Source organism: Papaver somniferum, chromosome 3 (genome assembly GCF_003573695.1).
Source record: "Papaver somniferum cultivar HN1 chromosome 3, ASM357369v1, whole genome shotgun sequence".
NCBI classification, from domain to species: domain Eukaryota; kingdom Viridiplantae; phylum Streptophyta; class Magnoliopsida; order Ranunculales; family Papaveraceae; genus Papaver; species Papaver somniferum.
Window position 1 is genome coordinate 158,462,757 of NC_039360.1, and position 14,435 is coordinate 158,477,191.

Genomic DNA, 14,435 nt, shown 5'->3' on the forward strand with positions numbered 1-14,435 from the left:
AAATTAACCGAGTGAAGAAACGACTCTTGAAATGGTAACTAGAAGATATTTTCTATAAACCCGTTTCTAATTTTGTTGTTTTTGATTGATTGAATATGTTTAATCATAATTTTTTTGCGATCACAGAATGAAGTTCGGCTTATAATTGAAACGAATTAGCATCCGAACTTCACTATATTCGTCACCATGAAGGTGCTTAAGAACAACTCGGATTATATGTTTATCTCAATTATCAGTCGAACCTAGTTTTATATATTTAGCGAACTGCAAGTTCGGTTGATTATATAATATGAAAATAGAGTCGAACCATACAATAAGATAAAAGATGTATTTTTGCTAGGTTCGGCTTATTCGAAGATTGATTTATTAGCCGAACCTTATGACTAATTTAAGGTTCGCCGATTATTTAGTTTATAAGTCGAAATTGTTATTTAAAGATGGTTCGGCTAAGCGGATTCGTTGTTTAGTTTATACGTCGAACCTTTAACTTTTGTTTTTTCTCAAAATAAAAGTTCGGCCAACAAGTATATTTTTACAATAAGCTGTTTATCTATGTATCATATCAGTTATCAGCCGAACCTCTCTCTGGTTCCCCGAACTTGCATATGAGATTTTTTTTTTTATTAGGAATTCAATCTATAAATAGGAAATTAAACATAATGTATTATATTCTGTTTACAAAATAAAGATTTTCCTACGTCATTTGAATCACCCATCTTGAATTGGCTTAAGCCCAGTGCAAACTTTTTAAGCCCAACCCCGTCCGCATAGTAAGATTTCTGGCTCTGCTAATGTCAACACTTGTTACTTAATATTCATAGTTTGATTTCATACATTATGTTTAAAGATTTGATAGTACACAAGGAAAACGGACATCAAAATACAGCATTTACTACATATATTATGCCATACATCACTTGCCAAGTGGATAGAGGCGAAGCTAGAAATTTGGCCACAAGGAAGTAAAATTCGTCTGAACAGGTATTCGTGAGTGGGGCTTAAAAGTCCAGTTCCCTAAAAATTTATGCTTGAAACACGGTCCGGCTTGGTATATACTTCAGCGCCTGCTTTGAAGCTGGGTATAACCGAATCATTTATCCCGAAAAATTTACCGATTAAGACAATGATGTGGGATCCATTAAACATAGTTACCATCCCAATGTTATAACCGTTATCTTGCATATCACTGGAATTCTCTCGGTTTTTTCTTTTCGGGATAAAATTAATGTGAGTCTATAACCTCCCCACAAGTCATAGATTTTCATTACATCTAGTGTTTTTTTTGTTGTATACTCGTATTCGAACCGAGCTTCCGACATAAAGATTTATACCGATCAGATGATGTCGTTTTTTATTTGTATGGTCAAGGTTTTCCTTCTACAAGGTCAAGCGATATGGAAGGGGTTATTCCTTCCCTATTCCTTAAATGTGGGGAAGGAATATGGGCCAGAAGGCAACCTCGTTATGGTGTGTTTTTATCCCTTCCTTATGTTGAGTTTCCGTGTAAATAGTGTCAAATGGATACTAAGTATCCTTATTTTTTTCCCCAATTTTTTTTTGTTGGAATATTTGTATAGGTATAAAAAAGATAATTTAAAGTAAAAAGAGATGATATAATAAGTAAAAAGGAGATATAATATGTGAAAAACGAGTTTTAGTAAAAAAAATGAAAATGAAAGTTTTAACGTAAAACTTCGAAAACCAAAAACGAATATTTAGCTTACGTGTAAAACACCACCGAAATTGAGTATTCCTTTCCATTGAAAAACGTACTAAGTGTCCGGAAAGCACAATTTTACACAAAAACTGAGTTTCCGTCTAATTTTGCTTCCTTACAAGAGGATCAGATGTGATCCATTTTAAAATATAGGGAAGAGATATCTCTACTTAATAGGGATATGGGAGACCATAAAACTTGGATATTTAGATTCCCTACTAATAGGAGACAGGGAAGGGATAACCCATCCCATAGTGCTTGACCTATGAAGTACAACACAGATTGATGAGAATAGAACATTTTTAAGGAAATTCCTATGGGGGAATTTCATTCAAATCACAGTAATTAATCACATTTTATGGAAAAAAATATTAAATTTATCATTCAAATGTTTGTGAAGTCAGATGTTACCCTCAAATTTGGGGTGTGTCTATGAAGTAGTCCATCCGGTCGTAGATAGGTCGATCCTTATTCGGACATTCAATATCGGGACGTGTGTCTTTTCTAGTTTTTTTCCTCTTCCGTTCACTGATGACCGGATGGGATTTCTCTATTGTTAGAATAGACATAATTGGGGACATACTGCTAAAAGGATTATAAGCATTGCCTGACACATCTCTTCTTTTTTAACTTTTTCTGTTCTATTATATGCTGAGCTGAGGGTCGGCATATATGTGAATGCTCCTCGGTTTATGATATTACCTATCATAACATGGAATTTCTGTAAATAAATGTTAGGTCCAGACTCCAGATATGTAATGATATAGGCTGGTTAGTCTAACAGTCATGATCCACTCGGATAACCTATATTGTTGTGATTTAGAGTTAACATGTTGTCAGTGGATATACAAGAAACAAAAATAGGTTTTGTATATTTATAATATTAAAGATTATAAAAGATTTTTCATGAATACAAGGATTACAAGATATACGACCATATAAAGATTATGAGAAAAGATATTATAATACAAGACATAACAAGAAAAATAGAAATACCCATGACTTGTTAAGTTACGCTCATCTCTTGTCCAATATTCACACTCGATATAAGCGGATTGTCAAAGACATTGAGCTCAAAGTGAAACCTACAAAAGTGACAATTTGGACTAGATTTCGTGAAGATATCTGCGATTTGATCCTTCGATGAAACAAAACAAACATCAAGTTGTCCACATTGAACTCTCTCACAAATAAAGTGATAGTCAATTTCGATGTGTTCCGTACGACCATGAAAAACTAGATTTATGGTAAGATATGTAGCTCCCAAAATGTCACACCAGAGAATGGTAAGATATTATAGATGACACTACAACTTCTTTCCTATAAATTCAGTTGTAGTGTCATCTATAATTGGATCAAGTGGAGTTAGCTCTATAAATTCTACCAAAAGGGACATTTGTCCATGATGAAGAAGACTCGGTATTGGATTTGTCACTACCAAAATACTCATCCAAAATAGTCATTGTGACGAAAAATTATCATAAAATAGAATCCAAAAGAATTGATGAAAAAGAAAGAACAATACCTTGGAAACCAAGGTGATACCAAGTTGAAGTCCATGGGCCTACCTAACCTCGAAAACCGGATTACAAGGTTAGGGTAGCCCAAGACTTATAAACCATAAGATCTTAGATAACACATACAATGTGATATTAATCTCAACACGCCCCCTCACGTGGAGCTTCGTTTGGTCTAACACGTATACATTATATCGGGTGACGTGAAGTTAAGGTGCGATCAAACGACTCATCACAAATTTCCTTCTCTGATACCATATTGAAGTCCATGGCCTAACTAACCTCAAAAACTGACTTGCAATGTTAGGGATGCCCAAGACTTATAAACCACGCGATCTTAGACAACCAATACAATGTGAGACTCCACAGGTAAAATAAAACATTTTTTTTCTTACCCAAACTGGGATATTTAAGTGGAATATCTTGTGACCAAATTTTACATTGGATTTAAGAATGCAAGATTCAATAATCTAAGGCATTAAAATCGTCAATGATGAAGAATTTGTTTTTAATTTTATGTATTGAATTGTGTGTTCGATTGTGAATCAAAAATTAATACCAATTGTTAAATTTTTTGATAATAATATTATATAGTATGACTGGTTAAAGAACAATTAGATTTGATAATATAAATAAAGTTGATAAATATTATATACAATATAACCCCTATAAAATAATATAGTCTCGGGACCGGTAAAATTTATCAATTTATCGCCATATTAAATAATCACATAAATTAATAGTTATTAAATTATAAATTAGTTAGTTTATCAAAATAATTCTGGAAAAGAAAAATAATCAACAAAATCAACCAATACACCTTATTCCATTGCAAATTGTTTTCAATATTGGAAGATTCATTCAATGGATGACACCATATTAAAGAATCTCAGTGAAGCGTTAGATAATAAAGGAACTTAAGAATTACAAAATTTAATCAATGGATTAAATTATCACAATAGAATGGATATTGAATTTCTTTTAAACTACCCTTTATTTCAGATTTGTTGACTGACGAAAAAATAATTGAGAGTGTCATGGGAAAAGACGAAAGTGATGATGTGGAAGTCGAAGATGAAAGTGTAGTCCGAGCCACCTTCTCGTAAAGAAACGATCAAAAACGTGGAGTATTATTGCTATACGTAATTTCTAATATTATTTAATTAGTAATAGTCAATTATAAAACCTATCTCACGCCCCATGTGCTTAATATTTGTCAAGTTCTAGTCACACACGAGTATTATAGCTAATTTCAGTTCACTACCGAGGTACTTCTCTATCGTCTACTAAGTACTTTTAGATAGGTCTTGGAAAGTCAAAGGTAGGTAAATACTTTTCAACCGAAGTCTAAGGGAGGTGGGATCAACCACATATATTCTTTGATCGATAAAGAATTTCATGCTTACGGGTTTAAAAATTAGTTCACAACTAGCATCATCATTTAATGACCTTACCATTTTGTAGTACAATGAAATTGATTCACCCACCATATATTAAAGTTGAAAAAGTTATAGCAGAGGATCAACTAATTATTAAAATCTTTGTCCTCTATAGCCTCAACTACCTCGGATTAAAACTGTATTACTAACTTTTTCTATAATATAAATATATTGAAACAAACCATACAATAGTGTCTCTGCCCCCTAATCTCAACACGTTAATGGCCATATGTTTAATCCTGATTTCATATTGCAAAACAATTAGATATCCATTGGGTACATGCAAAATAAGAAAAAAAAACGACTTAAGTGAGAAAGTGGATAGACATAATGACAATCCTGGTGATAGATAATTAAAGATGTGTTTGTTCTGTAGGTCAACACGTTAATGGCCATACGCTTAAATCCTGATTTCGTATTGCAAAACAATTAGATATGCATTGGGCAAGTGCAAAAAAAAGAAAAACAAATTAGCTAAGTGAGAAAGTGGATAAACATAGTGACAATCATAGTGGTAGATAACTAAAGAAAGTCTAAAAAAAGAAAAAGTTTCATGTTCCTCACATGTGATTCATGTGATACTTTTATATGTTTAAAAATATAAAACATATTTGATTCATGTGATATATTATGCAATACATATTTAAAATACTACTATTACATATATCTTGTAATTGTTTTTTGAATAATGCTTTGTTTTACAGGTTTTATTCATTGAATTTTTTATCTGCATTACAGGTTATTTTTTATTTTTTATTTTTTTAAATATGATATATTAGAAATTCATAAATCTAATTAGGAGTTGCTAAGTTTCCATATCCTTATCTAATTTATATGCATATCGATAAACGTTCTTGTTTCAGAATAAGAACAATCATGGATTTGAACCAAGCATGGAATAAACTCTCCCGGCTAACATAGAGAATCAAAGAAAGAGTTAGTTACAAATAATATGGAATTCAAAGACCGGGAATCAAACAGAATGGAAACAAGAGCCATGGGTATGAACAAAGGAAATAAGAAGTGCTCATAGGAGAATAAGTAAGTTATTTCTAAGATCGGGAAGGTTTTCAAAAGGAAAACACGGTTAAGTTTATGTTCACCGCATGTATAGAACCTATGGCTTACTGTTAAGCATAACATGGCTTCCAAATTCCATGATTTTTTTGTATTTTCTTTCTCATGTTTTAGATTTTATTCCTATCAACAAACAAGACTGGGTTGTGGTTGCTTTGGAATATAACATAGTATATCAGTACACCATTTTAAGGGATTTGCAACCCAGATTAGCAACGACACTAGCACCTTTGTAAAATTTCTGTTGCTAATCCCCGTTGCTAATTTTTAACAACTACTATGTTCTCAAGGGTGCGAAGTACGCGCGTGGGCGGGAACAAAAAGACTAATTTTTACGCTCAAGTCAAACTTCGGTTAAGGCTTCTTTTCTTTTTTTCCACCCTTCAATCTTATCTTCTTTATATTTCCTTTTTCGACTTTTCCTTCCCATTTCTCAGCCGCAGAGTTATTCATCTCCTCTCTTTCATTCTGGAACTGCAGCTATGAAGAACATAAATTAGCAACCAGGTTTTCAGTTTCTACCACTGAAATCAACCAGGTTTTCAATTTCTACCAGATATTTCCTTCGCATAATCATTTCGTTGCAGTTTATCGATTCTAGGGTTTCACGATTTTAGAGATTTTGATTTCAGGGTTTCAGCTATGAATTTGTTTTTTTTTTTCATTTTAGGACATCGATTTTAGGGTTTCATATGTGAATCTTCTTTTTTCGATTTTAGGGATTTTGATTTCGGATTTCGATTTCAGTTATCGATTTTGGGGTTTGGGATTTATGTAAGTTCATAAATTCATCTAAGAAGTTTGGGGTTTGGGATTTATGTAAGTTCATAAATTCATCTAAGAAGTTTGGGGTTTGGGATTTTTTAAGTTCAATACAACATGTATATCATGTTGAAGGAGTACAACTTTCGATTTCAGTTCATAAATGCTGCTAAGAAGTTTGGGATTTTGGGATTTTGAGTTTTAGAGATGTTTTTTTAGTTGTCAAATTTCTTAAGTTTTTCTTTTAATTGCTTGTTTGATAAAATGTATGTGGTTTTAGCCCTTTAAGTTAGTTGTATTAAATATTCCCTCAGTACCTATCATATGGGCGGAATTTTGATTGTTTTTTGTACCAATAGGCGGAGTCCTATTTTCAAGATGAATTTTCCCACAAATACCTTTACTTATTGTACATAGAAATTGTGCTAGTAATAAGACAAAGGGTAAAACAAGAAAAAACATGAAAAATGATGAACTCAAGGTAATTTCCTTAATCTAAGAGAATTTTTCCCTCCGCCTATATATGTGGTAAGGTGGGAGTAGGGTTTAATATGAATCTTGATGGTGGATTTTTTGGTGTTTGATGTTGCAAGGATTTCTCTTGAGGATAAGAAGAGTAGTTTATGTAAGTACTAATTTCTCACTTGATGTTTTTTGATGGTCACTAGAAATGTCTGCATACTCTGTTTTGTTATGATCTAAAGTTTTGTCATTCTGGTCTTATATTGAGTAATTTGATATGATATTTGTGTTGGCATCATGCCAATGAATTTTGAATTTTTTTAGTATATCGTTTTTAGTTTGTTTATTACTGAATTTGTTACTGAACTTGAAAATGATTGTTTGGTTGGTTGATAATCCAGGGTGGAAACAAAAAGTTATCATTTATGCTTCCAACAAGGACGCTCCCATGTTGCATACTTATACAACAACAAAAGGTGTTGATGAGTCTCAAACTCAGGTCACTGTGATCAATTTCATAAAAGGTGTCAAAGGCCCCTTCACAAGCTGATGTTCGAAAGTTTATATGTCAAATATCTGCTTGTTTACATTGATGCATTCAATATATGTGCTTCTTTGCTGGTGTATTCTCCACAGAACTCTGTCATGCTCTCTAATTTTTGGCTTGGAAGAAGATATTTGGATTAGATCTGTTTTGTGTATCTAAGTGACTGGAAATATGGATTTTAGGTTGAATACAAGATGTTTCAGGTGATGTTAAAGGAAGATCCAGTGTGTACTGAGAGAATCTTCCAAGAATTACTTCAACATTTTTTCCTACAACTGATAGAACTATGCGGCATTTATGCTGTTTGAAGGTAAAACCTTCCTGCATAAAAAAGTTGTTACGCATGGCAGGGCAGGTAAATCTGAACATTCTTTGTAAAATGTATCTTAATCCTAGATGCCTCACTAGTTGGGTGATAAAACTGTAGTTTAGCAATGCCCATTGGCATACCCACTAATGCATTCATACTGTTTGGATAAATGTTTCTATTTTCTAGTAAGCTTGAGTGGCAAAAGATACTTTAAAGAAATTATGAGATAACTTGTGTTGTATAAACTATCTATGCATGAACGTGTATACACTGATAATTATAAAGTTGCTATCAAGCAGCATCATGCTTATATAGAAATCAAGGTACTATCTTGGTTGACCTGCTGTTTTTTTACTGTCTTTTTTTCCTATGTTTATGAATTTCATAAGAAAATATTTTAAGAGGTTAAAGATTTCAATCTATTATTTTCATGAGTGAAAGTTGGTTCCAGATAGTGGATTCTGCTTTCCGAATGTATGCAACTATGCATACTATACTTATGCATAAATAGGGGAGAAAATAACTCATATGAATAGCCATACTGATAGTAGGTATCAGATATGGAGTGAAAAAATCCTATAAATTTGTGAGAGGTTTCGTATTAATAGTTTTTGTTCTTTGTGTCGGGTATCAGTCTTCCATGAGTACAGGACAATGATATGCTATATCCAGGATGGTTACTGTACAAGCACTCAGTAGAGTTAGTTTACAGTGTGTACTTGTAGATGCTCTTGACCATAAAACTTATAGTATGTTACCCTTACAATATAAAGTAGGCAGGTCATTTAAAGAATATGGTTTACTGTAATTATGGACAGTGATGTGTCGTTAGCTAATCAATTGACACTCATGTTAGCATGTCGAGTATCATTTTATGCCACTACTTCTGCATATCTTTAATTATAAACTAATGAACATAAGTCAGTATGCTAGCCTCACACAACCTATAAGTGCATTCTTATTAAATGGAAATTTTTACTGCTTACTAGGGCTCTCTGAGAAGATGTACCTTTTTCTCTAAATTCTTCTTTGGTGTAGGTATTTGCATGCATGCTCACTCTAATTAGGAAGACTAGGCCAAGTTAATAGACTGTATGTTGGTTCAAATACGCAAGATTATCTGATTTGGAGTCTATAGTCTACACTCATCAGGACATGCCTAGGGGTTGTGGATAAAAATTGGGATTCAAGTTTGGTATTTCTATTTGTCTGCCAACTTTATAATCTTGCGCACACACTGTTTTTTCCTTCTAAGTCTAGCATATCTGAAGAGCATTGTCATTTTCAGGACTTCAAAATGTACAAGTCTCTTTGTTCAATGCGGCAACTGATAGAAATGATAGTCCTTTCTAGGATTATAATGTGAGTTAAATTTGTTTTTATCTTATTTCCACTTGTTTCTTTGAAATTTTATTCTTCTAGTACCCTTTAGATATTGTTACATTTATTTCAGCATTAAATTCATTTCAACATGTAAACTCTCTTCTCAAGTCTAAAATGTTTTACTTTTTGATATTTTTCTTTGAAGTCTTTCATTGTGAATCTCTCTATCTTTCAGGAGGAAGAAAGTTTCTGGAAAAAGACATATTTATTGGCTATAAGGTTCGATATATTTCTCTCTCTCTAAACCATAGTTATCTCAATGCATCATAATGATTTAAAGTTTTGAATGTTTGTTGGTTCTGCTGAAGGAAAAAGACAATTTATATCTGTTCCAAATACCAACATTTGGATCATCTAAATCTATCTAGCACTTTCTTATATAATTTACCCTAAAATATACCCATGTTGTGTGTATTTTTATATTCAAGAAGTGAGTATCAAAGCTACCTTTTATAGATCAAGAAGGTTAAATGAAATATACTCGAAGGCACTTCTTCTTATCTTCCCTCATAGAGTACAGGTTCGCGATTTGCATCTCCTTTTTGTTTTATCTGCAATTTAGAAGAATGTATGGCGTAGTCTAAACATGCATGTACATAAGTCTTCATCTTGTATCTTGTTTTATTGCACTCTTTCATAGCATGTTACTTTTGACAAAGTTTGTCATGACACAGATATTTCTGGAATGGTTTTTCCCTGTATTCAATCTTATTCAACCAAGAGATTACAACAGACTCCTATACAAAATTACAACATAATAAAAGGAAACAAAATAACCGAAAATATATACCAAAGAATACACAATATATATGAGAACAATATCAAAGACAAACACATCTTGAGGTTGTTAACCAAAAATCGAAGCCTGGGGTGAGGGTAATGACTTCGTAAAGAGATCAGCAAGCTGAAATTCAGAAGAAACATAAGGAAGCTTAATTGTCTGTTGCTTGAAGTGATGGCGTACGAAATGGCAGTCGATTTCAATGTGTTTTGTACGCTAATGAAACACATCATTATGTGCAATATGAATGGCTACTTTGTTGTCACAGTAAAGTGGAGTAGAGTCTGTCATAAGAATTCCCATATCACTAAGGATCCATTTTAACCAAACTATTTCTGAAGTGGTGTGAGCCATTGCCCGATATTCAGCCTCAACACTAGAGTGAGAGACAACTGTTTGTTTTATGCTTCTCCAAGAAATAAGAGAGTTGCCTAAGAACAGGAAGTAACATGTTTTTAACTGTCTGTCGGTGATATCCCTAGCCCAGTCTGAGTCAGTGTAAGCACGGAGACGAAGATCTGATGTGGAGGAGAAATGCAACGCTTGATACAGTGTTCCCTTCACATATCGTAGAATACGAAGAACTGCAGCAAAATGAGAGGTGCGAGGAGCAGCCATGAACTGACTTACGACATGAACAACGTAACTAATATCTGGCCTGGTGATAGTCAAATAGTTGAGACTGCCCACAAGTTGAAGGTACAAGGTTGGATTGGACAAATCGTTTCCATCAGTAGGACTGAACTTGACATTCATTTCTAGAGGAGCATCAACTACCTTACTGTCAGTTAACCCGACACGAGAAATAATGTCTGAAGCGTATTTGACTTGAGAAACGAAGTACCCAGCTGGATATTTATCAACTTCGATACCAAGGAAATATCTTAATGTACCAAGATATTTCATCTCGAAACATGAACTCAAATAAGATTTCAAGAAAGTGATACCATCTGTGTCATCACCAGTAATTACCATATCATCGACATATATGAGTAGAAGAACCATACCTTTGTCTGAGGACTTGGTGAATAGTGCTGAATCATACGGACTTTGAGTGTAACCATGTCTAATAATAGCAGTAGAGAATTTTTCAAACCAAGCACAGGGTGCTTGTTTGAGGCCGTATAATGCTTTGCGTAACCTGCAAACTTGATTTGGAAGATGAGCACACTAGTACAAACCTTCACATAGGCCACGTTTTTTAGTTTACAGTCCAGCCACGTTTCAGGTTATTTGTGTGGCTATTGGTCATCAGTATAACTATAGCCACATTTTGTTTTACCATGTAGCCATAGTGCACCATTTAGTCATGGGTTTATTCCTAAACCCATCAACTTATCCATAGGGTATCGCTTGGTCATGGTTTTCAGTTTAATCCAATCACATGTAGCCATAGATGCGTATATGGCCACATTAAATAATTTTGTATGTGTCAAAAGTGTCGGATGACAATAGACACACCTTTTAGACTGTGACGGAAAGAGGATTTATTTAGCTACATTGGTTTGTTTATGTGTCCATAATATCTGGTTTATTAGACACGCATATACTAAGGAATTGACACATTATATCAAACATGACAAAAGATTGACATATGGTTACTCCATTTTTTTTTTGGGAGGATTATGATATGGCTACACGAAAAACAAATTGTGAACATAGCGTCGGATCCATTAGACACATGAGATTGAATTTTAACTTTTAAAGTACTAGCCATGGTTGTTACCGAGTCTTTTCTAGGCCAAATGCTCCTAGTATGCTTAATTTTCAAGCAACATATGCTAGGGTAATGTTTATGCATGTTCACTGCAATAAAGAAACCTCAAGCTCTGGTGTATAGAAGGATACATTACAAGTGATTGTGGCTTCCAAGGTAATTGCAATACAGCGGGTGCAGCCGGGTGTTTTGTGAAAATAAAACATGTATAGTGGAGTTCTGTTGTGTTACTTTCTCCTAGAATTCCCGATATATAACCATGCCAAAATCCAAAATAGGAAACCATATCTTAAACTTTTCATACAAATCTAGAAGGGACTGCAAACGACAGGAGCCATCTGTGAGACCAACCAAACCTGTTTAACTTATCAATTCACAAAAGCTTGTATATTTTTAGCCAATATATTTAATGAAAAAATTTAGATCTACAACCAATATTTTTTATTTACCTCTTTCCAAAAGAAAAAAAAAAAATTACATCAAATTGATTTTGGAGCCAGCCACTCCAAAACTACGATTGCAGTAGGAATGCATTTCTTTTGCTCTTTATATAACAAGACAAAACAATCCCATAATCAAATTCTTGATGTTTTAGATGCAGAGTTCGTGTCCTACAATTCGAGTGTCAAACTTATAGAGGCATCTGATGGCATAAAAATGACTTCGTCAAAGCTCAGGGACAATGTAGAGTGTTGAATAGCCACAACGAACCTGCAACAGGAAAATAGGGTTCTGAGTTCAAAAAAAACAAGGAAGAAAGAACGAGGGAACAACAATTAATACAAGGTGTCAGCCCAACTCAACATAAATTGTGGTCAAGACTTCTTACAAAGAGGACTTTCACAAGATATGGGAAAAACCCTGTCAAGTATGGTATTCAAAACGGTTGAGGGTTAAATTGGAACAAGGAAAATGAGATTAAAATTCACTATTCTTCACAGGCTACACAATACAAACTCCTCACACAAGCAAGTGAACCGCTCCATGCAATTCACTTAGGAAAAAGCATCAGTCCGCCCCCAAATGCTTTCACCATAAAATTGAGAACCATAAGACCTTTAGCACCATCATTTTAAATGTTTTTTTTTTGTGGTTAATGAACTGGAGTTTCCATCATATATCTACAGGGTTACGAATCTAATTTGGGTACTTGGAATTCAATTTCACCATATGCTTTGAGAAATGTTATGAAGTGTACAAAAGATTTCTGAAATACAAGTACAACATGTAGTTATAGTGCATGTGCCCATAAATATATTCAAGCAATAGGACAAAAACATACCAACTCTCATTCTCTTGGATATCTATTTAAAAGTGACCAGAGTAGCAAGTTGTAAAGTACAGTAGTAGAAATTTCAATTGAAGTTCCATATGAGACACGGATAAAATGATGTTATTCATTTTACAAAGAATAAAGCACGCAAACATACAGAAAGCATGCTAAGGAACAGGATTAAACATAAGTTCCATCTTTATCGTTCTTTCAATATCATGTCACTAACCGAATAACCACAGATTAAAGGAAATAAAGCGATGTACCTGCGGGAGTGTGTCATTTTGGCTTGCGTATAAGTAAACCTCGGCAGTCAGTTCGGAAGTAATCATTTCGGGATTCTTTACCCAAGTCTTGTGGATCTACAGACGGCAAGATATTATCATTCGCAGAAAAGATTACTGTACTGAATTCCTCATCGTTGCCATCGTCATCTCTATAATTTTTGGGAGGTGTCACAAAAACAATAGACTTTTTCTTATCTAACTGGTCTTTGACATAAAATACCTGCTTAGCTTGTGAGGCTAAAATAAAAGGATCATTTTTGTATCCCAACATAGTAAGGTCAACAATCTTGTAGCCAAGAGCATCTCTTTTGACCCCACGTTTATTATCAACCCAATTGCACTTGAACAGATGAACTTTTCTTCTCTTAACTGTTGGGAGAGGAGATCGATGGAGAATTGACGCTCTAACTGATTAAAATTCTTCTCTCAACGCCATCAACAATTGGACAAGCCAAGACTCTTCCCTATATTTCTGCCATAAATCTATGTCAGTTGTCCATTTCGGTTCCATGAGAGCCAGTTGGTTCCAAATGAGTGACGTCTCTGAATGAAAGTCAGTCACAGTATGATCATGTTGTTGTTTCAACAAACAAATGTCTTGTTCGAGATTATACCTTTGAGAAAAATTGATTTGAGTGTACCTCTTCTCGAGAGAATACCACGCTTCTTTCGCTACATCGAAACTGGTTAACAACATACTAATAGAAGTGATCACTGTGTTGCCGATCCAAGTGAGGATCTTATGATTGTTGATTTCCCATTCTTCCATTGGGTCTTTTGTTGGTCCCTCCTTACCCTGAGTGCTGCTTCTTGATTTAGGACACTTCTCTTTGCCATCAATGTACTTCCACATACTCTTGCCTTTGAGAAAACTTCTCATCAAAAAGGACCAATGATTATAGTTGGTACCATCTAGCTTGACAGTAATGGGTTGGATATATTCACGAGACATGATAAAAACAGGATTTCTGGACTAGGATATGTGAGTAGAAAAAGGACAGGATCAATATGAAGAGGGATATTGATGATACCTCACAACTATGGTTTTGATTTACAGCGGAAATGGATTTCAGATCGAACCTGGCTCTGATACCATGACAAATTTTGTCATGACACAGATGTTTCTGGAATGGTTTTTCTTTGTATTCAACCAACAAACTTTA

At 34.0% G+C, this 14,435-nt stretch overlaps 1 protein-coding gene across 1 annotated transcript; it reads right to left on the reverse strand.

Annotated features, from left to right (window-relative positions):
- Window positions 1-10,211: 10,211 nt before the first annotated feature.
- Window positions 10,212-14,224, reverse strand: LOC113360178 (uncharacterized mitochondrial protein AtMg00810-like). The gene is made up of 2 exons (XM_026603715.1): window positions 13,914-14,224; window positions 10,212-11,136 (listed from the first exon to the last, which is right to left on the reverse strand). Exons 1-2 carry the CDS (start codon window positions 14,222-14,224, stop codon window positions 10,212-10,214), a joined length of 1,236 nt encoding a protein of 411 aa, XP_026459500.1.
- Between the last annotated feature and the right edge of the window lie 211 nt (window positions 14,225-14,435).